The sequence below is a fragment of the Hibiscus syriacus genome, unplaced genomic scaffold, assembly GCF_006381635.1.
Source record: "Hibiscus syriacus cultivar Baekdansim isolate YM2019G1 unplaced genomic scaffold, ASM638163v2 tig00013386_pilon, whole genome shotgun sequence".
Lineage (NCBI taxonomy): Eukaryota > Viridiplantae > Streptophyta > Magnoliopsida > Malvales > Malvaceae > Hibiscus > Hibiscus syriacus.
The window spans coordinates 215,197-231,264 of NW_024062302.1; the positions used below are offsets into that span (position 1 = coordinate 215,197).

The 16,068-nt window shown below is 35.8% G+C and overlaps 2 protein-coding genes and 2 pseudogenes across 2 annotated transcripts; 3 read left to right on the plus strand and 1 right to left on the minus strand.

The window, feature by feature from the left end:
• The first annotated feature begins 1,160 nt into the window (after positions 1 to 1,160).
• Positions 1,161 to 5,303, plus strand: LOC120206201 (ribonucleases P/MRP protein subunit POP1-like). The gene is made up of 10 exons (XM_039205919.1): positions 1,161 to 1,777; positions 1,875 to 1,971; positions 2,065 to 2,172; positions 2,244 to 2,474; positions 2,657 to 2,775; positions 2,850 to 3,344; positions 3,605 to 3,713; positions 3,804 to 4,378; positions 4,607 to 4,774; positions 4,890 to 5,303. The coding sequence occupies exons 1-10, from the start codon at positions 1,320 to 1,322 to the stop codon at positions 4,939 to 4,941; spliced, it is 2,412 nt and encodes an 803-aa protein (XP_039061850.1). The 5' UTR covers positions 1,161 to 1,319; the 3' UTR covers positions 4,942 to 5,303.
• A 287-nt stretch (positions 5,304 to 5,590) lies between these two features.
• Positions 5,591 to 9,224, plus strand: LOC120206202 (annotated as a pseudogene).
• A 696-nt stretch (positions 9,225 to 9,920) lies between these two features.
• On the minus strand, positions 9,921 to 13,556 carry LOC120206203 (annotated as a pseudogene).
• Positions 13,557 to 15,275: 1,719 nt separating this feature from the next.
• Positions 15,276 to 15,698, plus strand: LOC120206147. The gene has a single exon (XM_039205879.1). The coding sequence runs from the start codon at positions 15,276 to 15,278 to the stop codon at positions 15,696 to 15,698; it is 423 nt and encodes a 140-aa protein (XP_039061810.1).
• The last annotated feature ends 370 nt before the right edge of the window (positions 15,699 to 16,068 follow it).

A 16,068-nucleotide genomic window follows, 5' to 3' on the forward strand; every position in this document is an offset into this window, starting at 1 on the left:
AAATTTCACCTGACCCGATCCGAATATATGAATTAGAAATCCGACCCGACCCGACCTGAAATAATAAAAAAAATATTTTTATTCATTAAAAACAGTGACTTAATTGAAAAAAATTATATATAGAGGGGTATTATTGTAATTATTCCTAAATATATAAGGTAAAATTATATATAATTTCAGGTCGGGTATTTTTCACCCTAAACCCGAACTCGACCTGACTCGAATATCACACTTAAAAAACCCGACCCGATCCGACCAAAATAAAGTTTCACCCGACCCGACCCGAATATATGAATTAGAAATCCGACCTGACCCGAAATAAAAAAAAAATATTTTTATTCAATATACGAATAAGTTACTAAAAGATTGATGAGGGTAGTATGATCAAATTTCAATTCCCTCCAACAAGGGAATTGAATTCCATCATAGAATGAATGGAATTCACTTTCCCTCATTTGATGAAAAGTTGAAGCCATGATATATTCCATTTCTCTTGAAAAACTTGAACCAAACATGAGAAAGTGATGAAATTGGATTTCAATTCTCCCTAACTCCAAAGGATTCATGCTAACCAAACGACACCTTAATATTTCCTCAAAGTATAAAATTTTGGTTATATGGTGATTGATGTTAGCCCTTGGGTCATCATACTTGTTAATAAGTCGTAAACGATATATTTTTATGTTAAAAGTCACATCAAAGATAAAGAGTACACGTTATAGAAAACAATCTCAATAAAAAATGATTTCAAAGATGTTAGTATCTGAAGTTTTTGTTGACGTTACGAAAATTTGATAAGTAAAACACATTAAAAATATTTTAATAAAAAAGTCTTTCAACCAATAAAACGTTAACCTAACATAAGAATTTAAATATTTATTTTGATTAAAAAATAAATATTTAGAATAATTTAAAAAAAAACATCTTAACTAAAAAATAATTAAAGTAATTAAAGTTAAAAAAGCATAAGCTAGAATATTTTTAGTTTAAGTCTATAAAGAAAAGCCCTTAAAATTTAGTCTTCGAGGCCCAAACCGGGTACTCTTCGGCTAAGGAGTAGGATGTTTTTGCCAAGAAATAATCAAACGAGGCGCTGCGTTTAAGACAAGCAGAAAGTGTATCGTGTAATTTGATTATTCTCTTGTAGAACGAGCTTCAACATAGTCGCTCCAAAAGCAAAAACCATAAACCCTGATCAGGGCTTAATTTTAAATATTATCTTAAAGGTGTTCCTTTTATTACCCGAAAAAACTAAAAATAGTTTTGAATTCTTGGCTAAATCTTAGGTTCGTGATTCATATCTTTTAAAGCTTCCTACAATGGCGGGCGAAGGGAGCAAAATATCTCGAGCATCAGCGTCTCTACCCCGGCGCAAAATCAACTTACAAAAATTCGCAGATTCCAGAGCCGACGAGCTCGAGTCACTTCACTCAGCTGTGTCAGCTCGACTCAATAACGATTTTAGGTCTCGTAGAAACAAGAGGAGGAGGACTACAGCATTCGACAATCAAGCTTCCAAGAAAAGAAACAGGAAGAGGCAGAGATTGACTAAGGTTGATAAAAGCAATGTTTCGGGTTTAGAGACGGAGCAGAAGAAGAACGAATCTCCCCTTCCACGCCGCCTTCGTCGCAGAATGGAGCTTAAAAAGAATCCCGAAAGCGGTTTCGTTACTTCAGGTGATGGTACCAAGAGGTTGAGAACGCATGTTTGGCACGCGAAGCGGTTTACAATGGCTAAACGGTGGGGGTTTTACCTTCCCTTAGGATTGCAGGGCAGGTATATAACTTAATCGTTTAAGCGTTTTAATTATGTAGAAAAAAAGGCCAAATTTTTACAATTTTTCATTTGAAATTCCCTTGTTTATATGATATAGAGGAAGGGGATCGAGGGCAGTTTTGAGGTGGTTCAATCAGGGAATGCTTCTCCATGATGCAAGCTATAATCTTGCTGTTCAACTGGAAGGTCCAGAGGCAGGCGCTTCTCTTTTCTCGTTGTGTTCCTTTTAGTTGATTTTAGTAATAATTTACAGACATTTTACTTTATTATTTCCCATCTATCTCCAGAATTCTTTAGTGGCAATATTAGATATGGTTATGGTTCCTTCTATATCAGTTAAATCTGATGGCGATTCTGGTTCTGTTCTTTCTGGTATTACTTACGGAACTGCTATGGTAAGTCACACTTGCACCTTTTCTTATGATTAAGAAATATTGATACTAATTTACTTGCTTTTTTTTTTCAGCTTCATCATGTTGGAGCACCTCATTCGCGGCCAATCGCACCTGTAACATATATGTGGCATCGTCACCGGCAGAGGAAAGAAGATGACAATAATAACTGCCTTGATGTTGTTGAACGTAATGAACCGTGTAGAATCAACTATAGTTATTGCTTTCGCCAACTTTGGGTTTGGATCCATGCCTCAGCTTTTAGTGAGGGTCATGATGCTCTTAAATGTGCTTGTGAGAAATTGGTAAATCATCCATCTTTTAACTTTGTAAGAATGTTTAAATGATACTATGATAGTCTATCTCGTGAAGCTCATGAGTGTGAGGAAGCTATTTCATTTGGTATCACATAGACATTAAAAAGAAAGACTTATACGTGTCACGTGCTATTATTGTGTTACATGCTGAGTTTTTAATTATTTTCCAGATGATTGATAGAGTCATCACCATTAACTGTTTTTCACGTGAGGGTCAGCTTGCAAACTTGGAATTAATTGGGTGCAAGGCATTTAAACTTCTTCAGAAGACTGTTCGTCCTGTCTCATGGTTAGTTATTTGGGGTAGATTCTGGTTTTGAACTAAGATAAGAAATCGAAATGAGCTGATGATTGCCCTTGCAGCATAGTGGATAATTCCTGGCAACTGCAAAAGTGTTCAGCTGAGAAGGACAGTGATGAATTTCAAAACGAGGAACATATTCCTTCTTTTGCAATTCTATCTTTTATTATCAAGGATCCTCGTTTACTGCCTACTAAAGAGACCTCAGATTTTCGTGAGCCAGATTCAATCATTGATGTGCTAGAAGTTGGAGCCAGTGACTGTGTTAATTTAACTGAAAATTTAGATAAGAATGAAGTGTTAGGTTCACTCTCATGTCCAAAACCTGAAGGAAATGAAATTTTATCTGACAAGAACTTGTGGGATGCGAGCAGTAGAATAGATCCTCCAGAGGAAGAAAATGAACTTTGTATGGAAAAGCATCAGCAGCGGATGGATTTCTTTTGCCTTGATGATCCAAAATCAGGACACCCGAAAACTTCAAACAAGGTGCAGTGCTCGCGTTCTTGCCCTATTTTGCTTCTAAAAAATAATAACAAGAAGGGCTCTCCTATTGGGTAACTACTTTGTTCCTCTCCCCCCAAATATTCGTTATTTCTAGTAAGAAATTTACTTCTCCAAATTTGATGGATAGTGACATTTCTATGCTGCTTTAGATTTACCTTGATAGATCTGCCAGGATTTGCCAATTTTCTTATCCGTATGATCTTATTTTTGTTTGTCATTATGGAGGCCAAATATTTTCTTTGAAAATTTCTTGATCCAGAAATGTCTTGGAACTCATCAATGATTTTTCTTCCCTCATTCTTGGTTGCAGATGGTCTGTTATACTACCTGTAAGTTGGAATAGGGTCTTCTGGAATTTTTTCGTCTCCAAAGGGGCCCATGTGATAGGGCTGAGGGAAAAACACTGGATTGCTGGTGAAGTAAGTGTGTGGTTCCGAGAATCCTGAAATGCCGACTTATCCAACCCTGGATGTTAATCCCCCCCCCCCTCTTTTTTTTTTTTTTTGCAGATTGGATTGCCTTATTTTCCCTCAGATTTCCCTGACTGCCATTCATACTTATCATTGAATGAAATTGAAGCTACTGCCTCTAAGGAAAATGCAGAGCGGCGTCCTCCATCTGTACGACCTTTCAGAATTCCAATTCCATCACCTTGGAATGTTGTACATGCTGCTTTTGACAAGCTAACCATGAGGGTAAACAAAGCAGCTCAAGTTTCAAGTGGTGAAAATATAGTTGGTACTTCAAGTTGTGAAAGAAGTGATGTAACATCATTCAGATCTCATAATTCATTTGATGGCATTGTAGCAAGGACATCCAGTGTGCTCACTGACATCTTGAATGACATTCGGGGTGAACATTTACTTTTATTTCCTCAATTGCAAAATAGAAACTCGAGTCTTGCTAAGGTTATGAAGGACAAGAGCATGATGGAAAAAGGCCAAAATGGGACTGCGCAAATTAGCTACAGCCATAAGTTATGTTTTGTGAGGGTTCATCTACATGCGTACAAGGAGGGTGTTTCTGAAGAAGGAGCTGTTATATGTGCACCATCTCTTGCCGACATATCAATGTGGACATCCAGGTAGTCATTTAATAAATATGTGTATATTCGAAGTGATTCTTAATTTAAAAGGCATGACCGTAACCATGTGGCAAACAAGCTATTATGCAATCCTTTTCTCTGGTTGCAAGTATCATCCACTTTTAATATGATAAGAGTGACTTGATTTTTCTTTGACACATCTTTGCATCGAATTGATAAATTTACATTATCTGCAATATGAATCGGTTGAATTTGGATATTTTGCAGCATAGACAGCGTTGAAGGTGGACTTGAAATGCCTAATTCTGCCGTGGGGTCGTACTTTAAAGAACAACCTTCTGGTAAGTGGGAACTCCAGGAACCAGATGACCCTGCTTCTATAGAATATCATTGGTGGCCAGTCGGTTTTGTCACCACTGGATTTGTTAGAGGGAGGTTTGTTCATGTTTTTTTTCCAATTTTAAATTTAGATACCGTTCAGTATCAACTATGTAAATTTTTTATAGATCATCTCTGGTTTTGCAAAGTGATTTTCATTTTATATATGCAGCAAAAAGCCGACAGCAGTGGCATACTGTGAGGCAGCCTGCTTGCTTGTCTGAGAGAAAAGTAGTGGAAGGAGATGGCAGTGAAGCGTAGGAGGAAGGAGATAAATGTGCTTGTTAGGAACCTTAGGTCATCAGCATATATGCTTGCTCTTGCCACCATTGTCCTGGAACAACAGGAAGAGGATGTGAGATTCTTATGAAATTATCTATCTGCTTCGGGAGACCATTTGAAGACATTTAAGACTTGTTCCCCGACTCCATTGCCTAACAGCTCGTGGCAACGAGGAATCATTTGTTGATTTTCTTGGTATATTTATTAGTATGAAAATTGATGACTTAAATGTAAAACTATATTTATTTCGGATAGGAAACAAAAGAAGAAAAAGCAGCTAGGCGATGAGTGTGATAAGTGCTTTTTTTTAATCTTTATTTTCATTTTATAAGAATAATAATAAAATTCTTCAATATTATATTTATGATTATTACATAAATTTAATATGAATAGTCTAATGATCATTTTATAATTTTTAATAGTTGTATGACTCAATAAAACATTATTGGGGGATCGATTTATAAATTTTAATAGTTGGTGTGCTTAAAAAAGTAATGCCCTATAGTTGAGGACCATTTGTATATTTTACCCTTAATTTTGTAACTATAAAGCTTGGAAAATTTCTAAATTGAAATTAGAACACCGGAAGAATCATAAACGCCTTAGCTGGATCTTCCCTGTGCTTACACGAAAGAGATCAACTTCAAAGACCAGAAAAAAGTAACAAAAACTCTCATTTCCCCTTTTCATTTCTTACTCTTTGTCGACGAGACTAACGCTAAATCACAGGTATTTCCTCTCCCCCTTGATTTGTAGTTAACCGATTTGAACTTAACGGTTTCATAACTGTTTTCTTCCAATTCCTGCTTTTCTCAGAGATAATTCTCTGTTCTAGAGTTTTTATTTACATCTGGATGAAAAATTCAAGTTAGGAGTCATCCTTTATATTTTCTTTTCGTAAGTTTTCGTATATTTCAATTTTCAACTCTTAGATCTTCGAGTGTTCAACTTCAGCCTTGATTTTAATACTATAAACTTTGGAAATTTCTCGTAGCTTTGGCCTATTTTTTGGTGACTGGAATTTAAGTTCAACCGATTGGGCATCTCTTATATCTGTTGTTCTAAATCTGCCAAGTAGAGCAATAAAAGATGTTAAATCTATGTTTCGCGGATTCCAGGATGAGCGTCACGAGTATACTCAATTTGTTCCTAGCCTTTTTATATATTTGGGAGATCATGCATTACACTCTTATTATCCAAAATATGTGGATTTTCGTACACTCGGTAAAATATATTTCTGTACATATCTTGAACTAAAAAATGTGGTTTATTTACTGCTTCATAGCTAGTAGCTTAGTAATGAGTTTATTGGCTCTAGGATTTGACTCGAGTTTTTGTTTCTAAATTCAGGGTTTTATTGTTTGAGCTGAAGTTCTGAGGTGATGGCGAGGATCAAACCACAAGCTCTGCTACAACAAAGCAAAAGGAAGAAAGGGCCATCTCGAATAAGTCTTGCAACAATTATAATGTCTTAATTGTTGTTTCGATTGTGTTTTTTTTCTATGCCTCCTACAGACATTGGACTCAAAGGTTCGTTCAATTTGGCCGACGGGAGTGGGGATTTGGTGCTGCAATGCTTTTAAACTTTGTTATGTGCACGCTTTGTTGATTCATGTAATTTACTGCATGGCTTGCTAATTGTAGAGCAGTGCATTTAAAAATGAAGTTGCTTGTAGAGAATAAATTGGCTAATATTTATTATTCAGTAAATAAATATCAGCCTTAATTCAAAGAATTAGTCATTGAAATTTGACCCAGTTTCCTTTTCTTTAGGTCAAAAATGCATATAGAGAACAAGCAATCAGTTATCGAGGTACCCACTTGACTACTTGAGAATCTTACTTATTATTCTGAAATGGCCTTTTTGATCCTCATGGTCGCGTATTTTTTATAAGTCTTTGTTTTGTTTGTATCAATAGAATACTCAACTCCATGCCCATTATCAATATATCATCTTTTAAGAACATTTGAAGGCAACTTTTCTATGTTCTTGTGTGCACATCCTTATTTTATGAGGCATTTTACCTGTTTGTTATTATTGTTTCTAACTTTATATACTCTCTAATGACCATGGCCGCTTGTATTTGGTAGGGTGACAACTCTTCCATGGATTCCAAGAAATCTGGTCTCCCAGGATTCGCTGTAGGTTCTTTTACTTGCTAATCTCTTCCCTAGTTAATATACTATGCATCTGTGAATAATGTCTACCTTTTTGTAATACTGATCTGGAATGTGCTGTGCTTAGCTCTGGGAAACAATATTGACCCTAGATGATTAATTTATAACGCGGTTCTATATCCAATGCAAATATCCTTTGTTTAACCAGCTTGCAAGTATGTTTTTCTTCACCTTGCAGGCGCTTGTCTATATTACGTAGGTGACTTCATCTAAAGACATTTCAAAAGAAATTATTTTATCATGTTCTTGGTTGCATCGCCAATTAACAAAACATATTCATTAGCATATCTCTCAATAAGGCATCTTGATATGTTATTCCTTTGAGTTTTTCCAATTGTATCTTACTATCTTGACAGATACTTTTGGTAATGAATGAAATTTAGCTGATATGTTCAATTATTAATTTATCTTACTTTTAGGCTTTACATTTAATACCTATTTGAAATGAGTTTTATCCATTGACTAGATTTTAGATACCACTAAAGGCTTTATAACAGTGGAGCTCTTCAAGGACAGTTCTCCTGAATTTGTTGATCAATTTCTTGATTTATGGTAGTATTGGAATCAGTGTTATTTTTACTTAAAATAATGATTTTCTTTATCTATAAGACTATAACTATCATAAAATTCCATGTGATCAATATTTGAACTGGAAAATATATCGTAGTTAGAGCTGAACAGTTCGTGCTTTGAAAGAATCAAGAATAGTTTTGAATTATTTTTCTCAGTCAAATTTCAGTTTTATTGCTGAATTACAGGCTGTAATCTTCCATAATTCTATTTGTAGTGTTGATTTTGTTGGTTGAGTATTATGCATAATCTCTCTCTCAAGAAGGCACGGAATTTATCACTATAGTTTTAATTCTTAAGAGTCATTCTCAGAGTTTGATTTGAATTGGAAAATTCGTTTAATGGAATAGGTGTGGGCTCGTTTAGTTTAGGTTCAGTGGTAAGTCAAGTTCAGCCACAATTTTAGTGTCTTATCTAAGTAATAAAACAGAATGTTATTTGTTTCATGGTTTATTTAATCACGGAATAGGCAGGCTAGCCTGTGCCTGAATGTCATTCTTTTCTTTTAAAATATATTCCCTTTCCTCGAACATGATGCGCAACTGAATCGATTGATATGCAGTCAGAGAGGACGCTTCAATGGAATGCTTTTTCGCCATGTGATAAAGCATTATGTGATTCAGGTTGGTGATAGTGATAAGTTGGGAGCTGTAGAGGACTAGACTTTGAAAGGAAAACAATACAGCCAACTCGATACAAGGTTAGTAGTGTACAATTAATAACTCAATCACTCTTATTGTCCTCTTTACTTCATTGATTTACCGACCTGACTAAAGGTTGGCAGTAGATGCTTTTTGTTGTAACTTACATTCTCTGATGCCCAACCAGTTTGAAGCATGAAGCATTCATGCTCGGAACTTCTAAGGCAACGCATATTGATAAAGGATTTGAGCTTTTCATTACAACTGCACCAATCCCAGATCTAAACGAGAAGCTTATTGTCTTCAGGAAGGTCATTAAGGGGAACAAGCAAAGTTGTTTATTTTTTTCCTAAATTTGGTAATCATTACTCATAGTTGGATGCATTTAAAATGTTCCCACATGATCCTATTTTCAACCTGGTTATCTGTTAAAGTTATATCGAATGTGTTCTAATTTTGCCCAGGAAATTGAAGAGGTGGACACAGATGAGCATTATCGACCTAAATCTTCTATAGAGATCCGCAGTGCAACTCTGAAACAAAGCATCTAAAATCAAACATAAGGAAATTATGCGAACAGAGTTTCTATCACACCATCATTAAAATGGTTCAGAAGATATGGTGCATTCTTCGTTTGAGCTTCAGATTTCATGTCATGGTAGTGGTATATTGGCCAAGCTCCTTGTTTATTTGTCTGGTTCGGCAGTCCTTTTTTCCACCTATCTAACCCTCTAGCATTTTCCTTTATTTTCTGTTTCCGAATCTATTTTGATATGGTAGTGGACACTGTATTTGTAATTTAGAAAGTAGAATAAAGTGGAGGAGATGTAATTTACATGCGCAACTCCAATATAGAAGTTGAGAATGACGTTGTTTTGGTGCAGTGTTGATGTTGACAAAATCTTCAACCTTGTCATTGCATCGTTATTGAGTTTACGGTTCATTGATATAAATTAAAATGAACATTAATATCATAATTAAAGCAATTGAAATTCAGTGATATAAACTATACACCATCTAAAGTTCAATGATAACTAGTATAGTTTACCCGTTAATGTATATCCCTTATTGTAACCTCTGTAAGGACTAACGGTTACTTCGGGTTATTTATTAGAAAGAAGGAAACACATGGCAAGATTTACTTGAATATTCTTGGTTAGATTTGTGAGGAAAAAGATCTCTCGAAGTTGCTTGTGGTCTGGAATTTTCAAATATTATTGGTAAGCTACCATTGATTGTAAGTTTATTGAATTATTCTCCAGTTTTCTAACAGGTTCCCATATTGTACGAGTTGTTAATCATGCATTTCAGATAAAAGAGAGGAGATACAGTCGGCCATAATTTTATACGAGGATCTCTCTATACCATATGGGCAACAGCTGTCTACAATTACCCCCCTTAATTGCCAACGGGATACAAGTAAAAAATTGTTTGTAGGATGTCAAAGTTATGCTTGACACAAAAAATTATGGATGGATGGAAATATCAGAAATTGAACTGAATACTGAACAGACAATGGATGGATGGATGGATTGAACAGACAACAGAAACAGGACTTACTAAGCATGATAAGAATACAGACAAGGTTAATTCAAAGACATGAACATAAATTTTTTGTTTATGTAAATAGCATCGGCCATGGATTATAAAGCCTAACGGTCCCATCCAGATGGCCTCCGTCTTTCTCTAGGCCTATCTCTTGAACTGCAAAAACAAAGCCAGGAATGAGCTTAATTGAGCATGGAATGGTAAAATTAAAAAGAAGAGAAACACTGCAGAATGCTAGCATAAAATCAACTAAGAAAAGGAACCTCTCAGAGTTTCTTTGGCTGGTGTTTTGTCCAGTATTTTGTGAAGTACTTGATCCTGATGACAGAGTGGTGCTGAATGAATTGGCCATCTGAGACCTATTCGCATCTCCACCTATGGTACCACCAGATACAAATCCAGCCAAAGTTGGTCTCCTGACGCTTGTGCTGTTACTTGAGCCTTGATTTTGAGAGTTTGATGAGGCAGCTACGAAGTTATTCCTAAATTGTGCCATCATGCCAGTTTTCAGAGAATTTACTGCAGCATTTCGACTTTGAACAGGCTGAGATGTAGCATTACTGGATTCTGAATTATATCCAATACCCAGACCATAATCAACACCGCGAACACCTCGACCACTCCCACCACCCCTTCCTCTGCCTTTCTTCCCACCTGCATGTTATAGCACACATCAATTGTTGTAAGTTCAAGACACGCCCATAAGTACAGAAAACATCAAGATTCTGGAAAAGCATGTAAACAACTGGTTATTGAAACCCTTTATCAGATGATTTACATACTATGATAGTTTAAACAGAGTTGTAGATGCATACAAAAAAGCATATGCATATAGTTGCATTCGCATGTCATAAGAAATCATACCTCCTTTTCTTGCATCACGCTTGGACCGGAATCTCCCATCCTACTTATGGACAAGGTAAATGTCACTACGTTAAAGTACATGTATATCATATCCAGTAGCTACAGTTTCAAGAATAAAGGAAAACTATGGAAGTTTATAAGATACTTCCGTCAGTAGATATTGTAGTTAGCGAGCAATGTAGATCACCCAAAAAGATGTCTTTTTGGTTTCTAATAACTTTAGTGAATGCCATTAACTACAAAACAAATTAGTTGAAGTAATTGAATTACCTTCATAGCAAGATCCATGAGTTCCATCGAAACATTTTGACCAGCAGCTATCATACTATTAACCAATTCACCAGCAAATCGTGCCTCCTTCTGAGTTATCAAAGTATATGCAGTGCCATCTTTATCGCCAGCACGACCTGTCCTGCCAATACGGTGCACATGCATATCCATGTCTTTCGCAATATCAAAGTTCACAACTGACTTAATTGACTTGATATCAAGACCACGGGCAGCAACATCAGTCGCTACAAGAACATGGTAGATGATTTAAACTTTTGTAAATTTCCATTCGAGAAGCCTGAACCTTATCACCATGAAGGGCGGCAACCTTAAAACCCTTCTGAGAGAGCTGTGAATCAATCTCATCAACAGCAGCTTTCTTGGACGCAAACACCAAAACATCACCCTCATCAATCATGCCAGGTAGCTTCTCTAGAAGCCAAGGTAACTTCTCAGAATCAGAAGGAATTACATGAACAACCTGAGTAATATCTTCATTAGCCATTCCCACCTCACCAACTGTGACTCTGACAGGGTCACTGAGAATCTCCCTCGCCAATTTCTCAACTTTCCGGGGCATTGTTGCAGAAAATAGTAAGGTCTGGCGATCAGGTCTGATTTGGCCAACAATTGACCTTATTTGCGGTTCAAAACCAAGGTCAAACATTCGATCAGCCTCATCAAGTACCAAATAAGTTGTTCTCACCATTGTCAGGGCCTTCATTTTAATCATGTCGATCAATCTTCCAGGCGTAACAACAACTATCTCACATCCTGCCTTGAGTTCCTTGAATTGATCAAGTTTGGACATTCCACCATAAACAGCACAGGCACGTAATCCATAGGCTTTTGCAAATTTCTTTGTTTCCAAGTATATTTGGTGTGCTAGTTCACGGGTAGGTGCACATATCACTCCAATGGGCCCCTCCTCTTTCTGAAGTTCAGGCTGATCCATAATGTGGACAATCATAGGAAGCACAAAAGAAGCAGTCTTACCAGACCCAGTTTTTGCTATACCAATAATGTCTCTCCCAGAAAGAACAATAGATAAGGCTTGGCACTGAATAGGGGTAGGCTTTTCATAGGCTTGTTTTGCAATAGCTCGCAGTAATTCTGGTGCAAAACCACATTCTTCAAATGTCTTGATTGGTCTTGGGACATCAAAACCAGAAACACGGATAGCCAAGCTCTTCCGATATTCAGCTGCTTCTTGCTCACTCATTCCTATAAAAGTTGATAATGGAAATAGATTTCAGACACAGCCATCTCAATGAAGAATATGCCCTTTCTTTATCAAGGAAAAAGTCCCACACTAGAAGCAAGCAATACTGAATAAACAAGCCATGATGTATATTATTTCCACATTATGAAAATGATCTTCCAAGGAATTAACTAAAACACATAATCTTCATACTCAATTCCAGATTTTTCTAGACTTTAGAAGTTGCTTAGGTAATAGCTGCATATAGATAGAAGTACAAATTGCTGCCTATGATAGTTAAGCATATATTGTAATCAACTAAGTCATATTTTATCTGAAGTGATCATAAGTATCCAACTAATCTTATGTCCACACAATATAATCAATAACCCAAGGACAACCCAGCATTTTCAGATAACCTTATCCAGTAGATTCTCTTTTCTAAAAGAATGGATGCTGCTTAGAACTTATAAGCATCTGATATTTGGTTTTCAATTACCTGAAATCGATTCCTTCTCCTCATAAAAATCTTTATTAAACGGCTCATACTCAATGGAACTGTGATCAAGAGCCGGAATCGGCTCTATCTTCTTCTTGTCCACAACCACTGGATTATCATCGGAATCATACTCCAATGCACCCGCATCTACAGCCTTCGCCGCTGCATAAACCTCCTCATCCGAATCATAACCAGCACGTAAAGCATCCGCGGCCAACGTCAACCCAACATCCTTCTTCGCCCTCAAAAAGCTCTCCACAGGATCATCCTCATCTTCATCATCTCTATACCTATCTGCCTTGACCTCCGGGTCCGGAGGTGGCGCCGCTTTCAAATCCTCCTGAATACCTTGCATAAACGCGTCAAGAGGGTCAACTTCCTCATCTTCAGCTCCGTTAGCATTGCTGTTTGAGTTATTATTATCAGCTTCCTTGAAGGTATCATTATCGGCGTAATCGATATTGTCGAGGTCGGTATCTTCGTAGTTGTCGTGGCCATGACGAGAGGAGGGAGGAACGTAGAGGCGTTGAGGAGCTTGCGATCGCTCGAAGTTGTAAGTAGCTTGACGGTTTATTCCAAACCCTTCGAATCCGAATTTGCGTTTCGACATGTTTGAATTTTTTTTTCGTCCCTTGGGAAAAAAAGCCCTAACGCCGCAGGGGACTTTTTAGGGTTTGAAATTGAAGACTACTACTAATACTACCTTGTGTTGGTAACTCTGGAATCTGGATAATCCAATTGAAATCGTATGGAGACGAAACAAGAGTTGCGCGCTGGAAATCAACCAATTAAAGCAATTGAACTTGGTTTTATTTTTACTGAAAATGATTTTCGAAAATGTTTTCTGGCTTATTTTTTGGGTAAACTATACCTACGAACACTTAATTATTTTTTTCTTTCAATTTTGTCAATCAACCCATTTAATTATGTAAACGTGGTTAATATGATCATTTGTCATTAACATTTGATAGAAGAGATGATGTGGAAATTTAAACGATATATATTTATACATTTGGCTCTTATTATTTATAAATTCAATCAATTTGGACACCTAAAAATGTAACATCAAAACGTTAGACATATATTTTAAACAAAAAGTTCTTTAGACACCTCAGTTAATAAATGTTATAATTCAGACATTTATTTTTACGTTAAGCCTAATTTTAAAGATTAAGATCTAGTCTATATTTATAGAAAAAATAAAATTGATCACTAAATTTTTTTATCGATGTACGAATCAAGCGATCTCAATGGTTAATGGACTTGTTGTTATCCCTTAAAGTCTTAGATTTAAGCACCACGTATGCGAGGAGTATGAGTTTTCATTATTAAATGATAAAAAGTCTTCGAACATATATCACATTGTATACACTCTAGATAAATAAAAAAAATCTTTACCCACAATAATTCTTAATTAATTCAATTTAATCATTAAATAATTTTTAATCATTAGATTATAATAAAATTTAACTTAATCATCTATTGAAATCTGAATGGATATATAATTCTACTCACCCATCCTTTCTAATTTACCTTTTAGCTTAAATTCAACGGTAATCCAATTATTTAAATGCAAATATTAAATAAAATTAAGAGAGATGAAAATACTATTAGAAACCATTGTTGTTTGAAATCTTTGCTTCAAACTCAAATCCAATTTTATTGCAGCAATTTCATGCATTTGTCTTATACATGGTATATCTGCTTTAATACAATGGGAGAAGTAAAAATAATGCCTTTTAACTGTAAATTTATCATCAAATTTAATTAATTTTTAAGTAATTTGATTAATGTTAAAATTAAGTTAAAAATAAATTAAATATGGTAGGTGGTTGAGTAATATATTTTTTTTTAAATTAATACAAGAAAATTATAAGGTCAAAAATCATACAATCGTCGGTGCTCAAACTTAAGATCATTGAAAATAATAATCGTTTCTTTAACCACTGAGATAGAAATTATGATATGTAAAAATATACGATATTTCATGGATATAACCATTAATTTGTCATTTTTCTTGTTACATATGTACGATATCTCCACAGTAAATTGTGATAATAAAAATAAAATTAATTAATCAAATGCTAAAATTAGATTGCGCGAACATAACTCATGGGTTAACCGTACGTTAATTTTAGGCACAATCAAAATACTGTAAGTGATTCATTAGTTCTAATTTCTCAACCCGTCTCGTGCGGATCCTTTCCTTTTGTGTTGCCTTCATCCAAGAGAAGAAAAAGAGACTATGGGGAACAACCATTTCATTGTTTCCCTCATCTCCATATCTTGTCTCTTTTCTTTCTCTACCTCCATCAATACCGCTTCATCTCTTCCACGAGCCTCTAGCCCTACTTTTCCAGTCCTTAAACAAATGGTCGATATCATGTCCGAATTGATGTGTCTGTTGTCATCCGACGACGTGACATTGGGAAGTATCGATAATTTATTAAGTGTGTTATACGGATGCATCAACCATGCTCTTCACCAAATCTGTGACCCGGTCGAATGCATAACGATAACCACCCCTTTCCTAGACGAGAAAGCTCCAATCGAACCTCTTCGGTTCTTAAAGCGGGAATTCAAGCAATGGATAACCAGACCAAAGAGGCGTTGGCAGTGATTGCAAAGCTCTCATCGGATCCCACACATATTCTTCCCGTCCTTGAGAAATGCACCGAGGTCTACAATGCCATTCTTGAGAGTGATCAGAGATCCATTGAAGCCATCGATAATCGTAACCATGTGCAATTGAGCACGGAGCTAGGCGCCAATGTGGAAAATGCACTCTGTTGTGACGATGAATTTACGAACGTAAAGGTCGAGTCCCCGACGAGGGAAATGGATGCATTGCTTGGAAAGATCATTACCAACACATTCAGCATTGGGTTCGACATGGTCCACTTCTGGAAATACGGATTAAAAGGATAATTAGAGATGGATATTTTTTATCCTAATGAAATCTTTTATTTATTAGTTCGTCCCCCAATACGAAACCTAGGTCTTTAGCTATAAAATTCTTTTTATTATAATTGGAAATATAATTTTCTTAAGGATCATTTTTCATCTTGCGACTTTTCCATACACTCATACTCTATGATTCATCCCACGGGGCCACAATTTTTTTATAATTAAAAAATATATAGGGTAAATACTAGCCTACTTAAACTTTAAATTTTAATTTATTTTGATTTTATTCTCTTATATTTTATTTTAATGTTAATTACATTTTATCCCTTAAGTTGATATCATGGTTCCTTCACTACTCAAAACATGTACTTTGAAGTAGAATCTTCGTCTT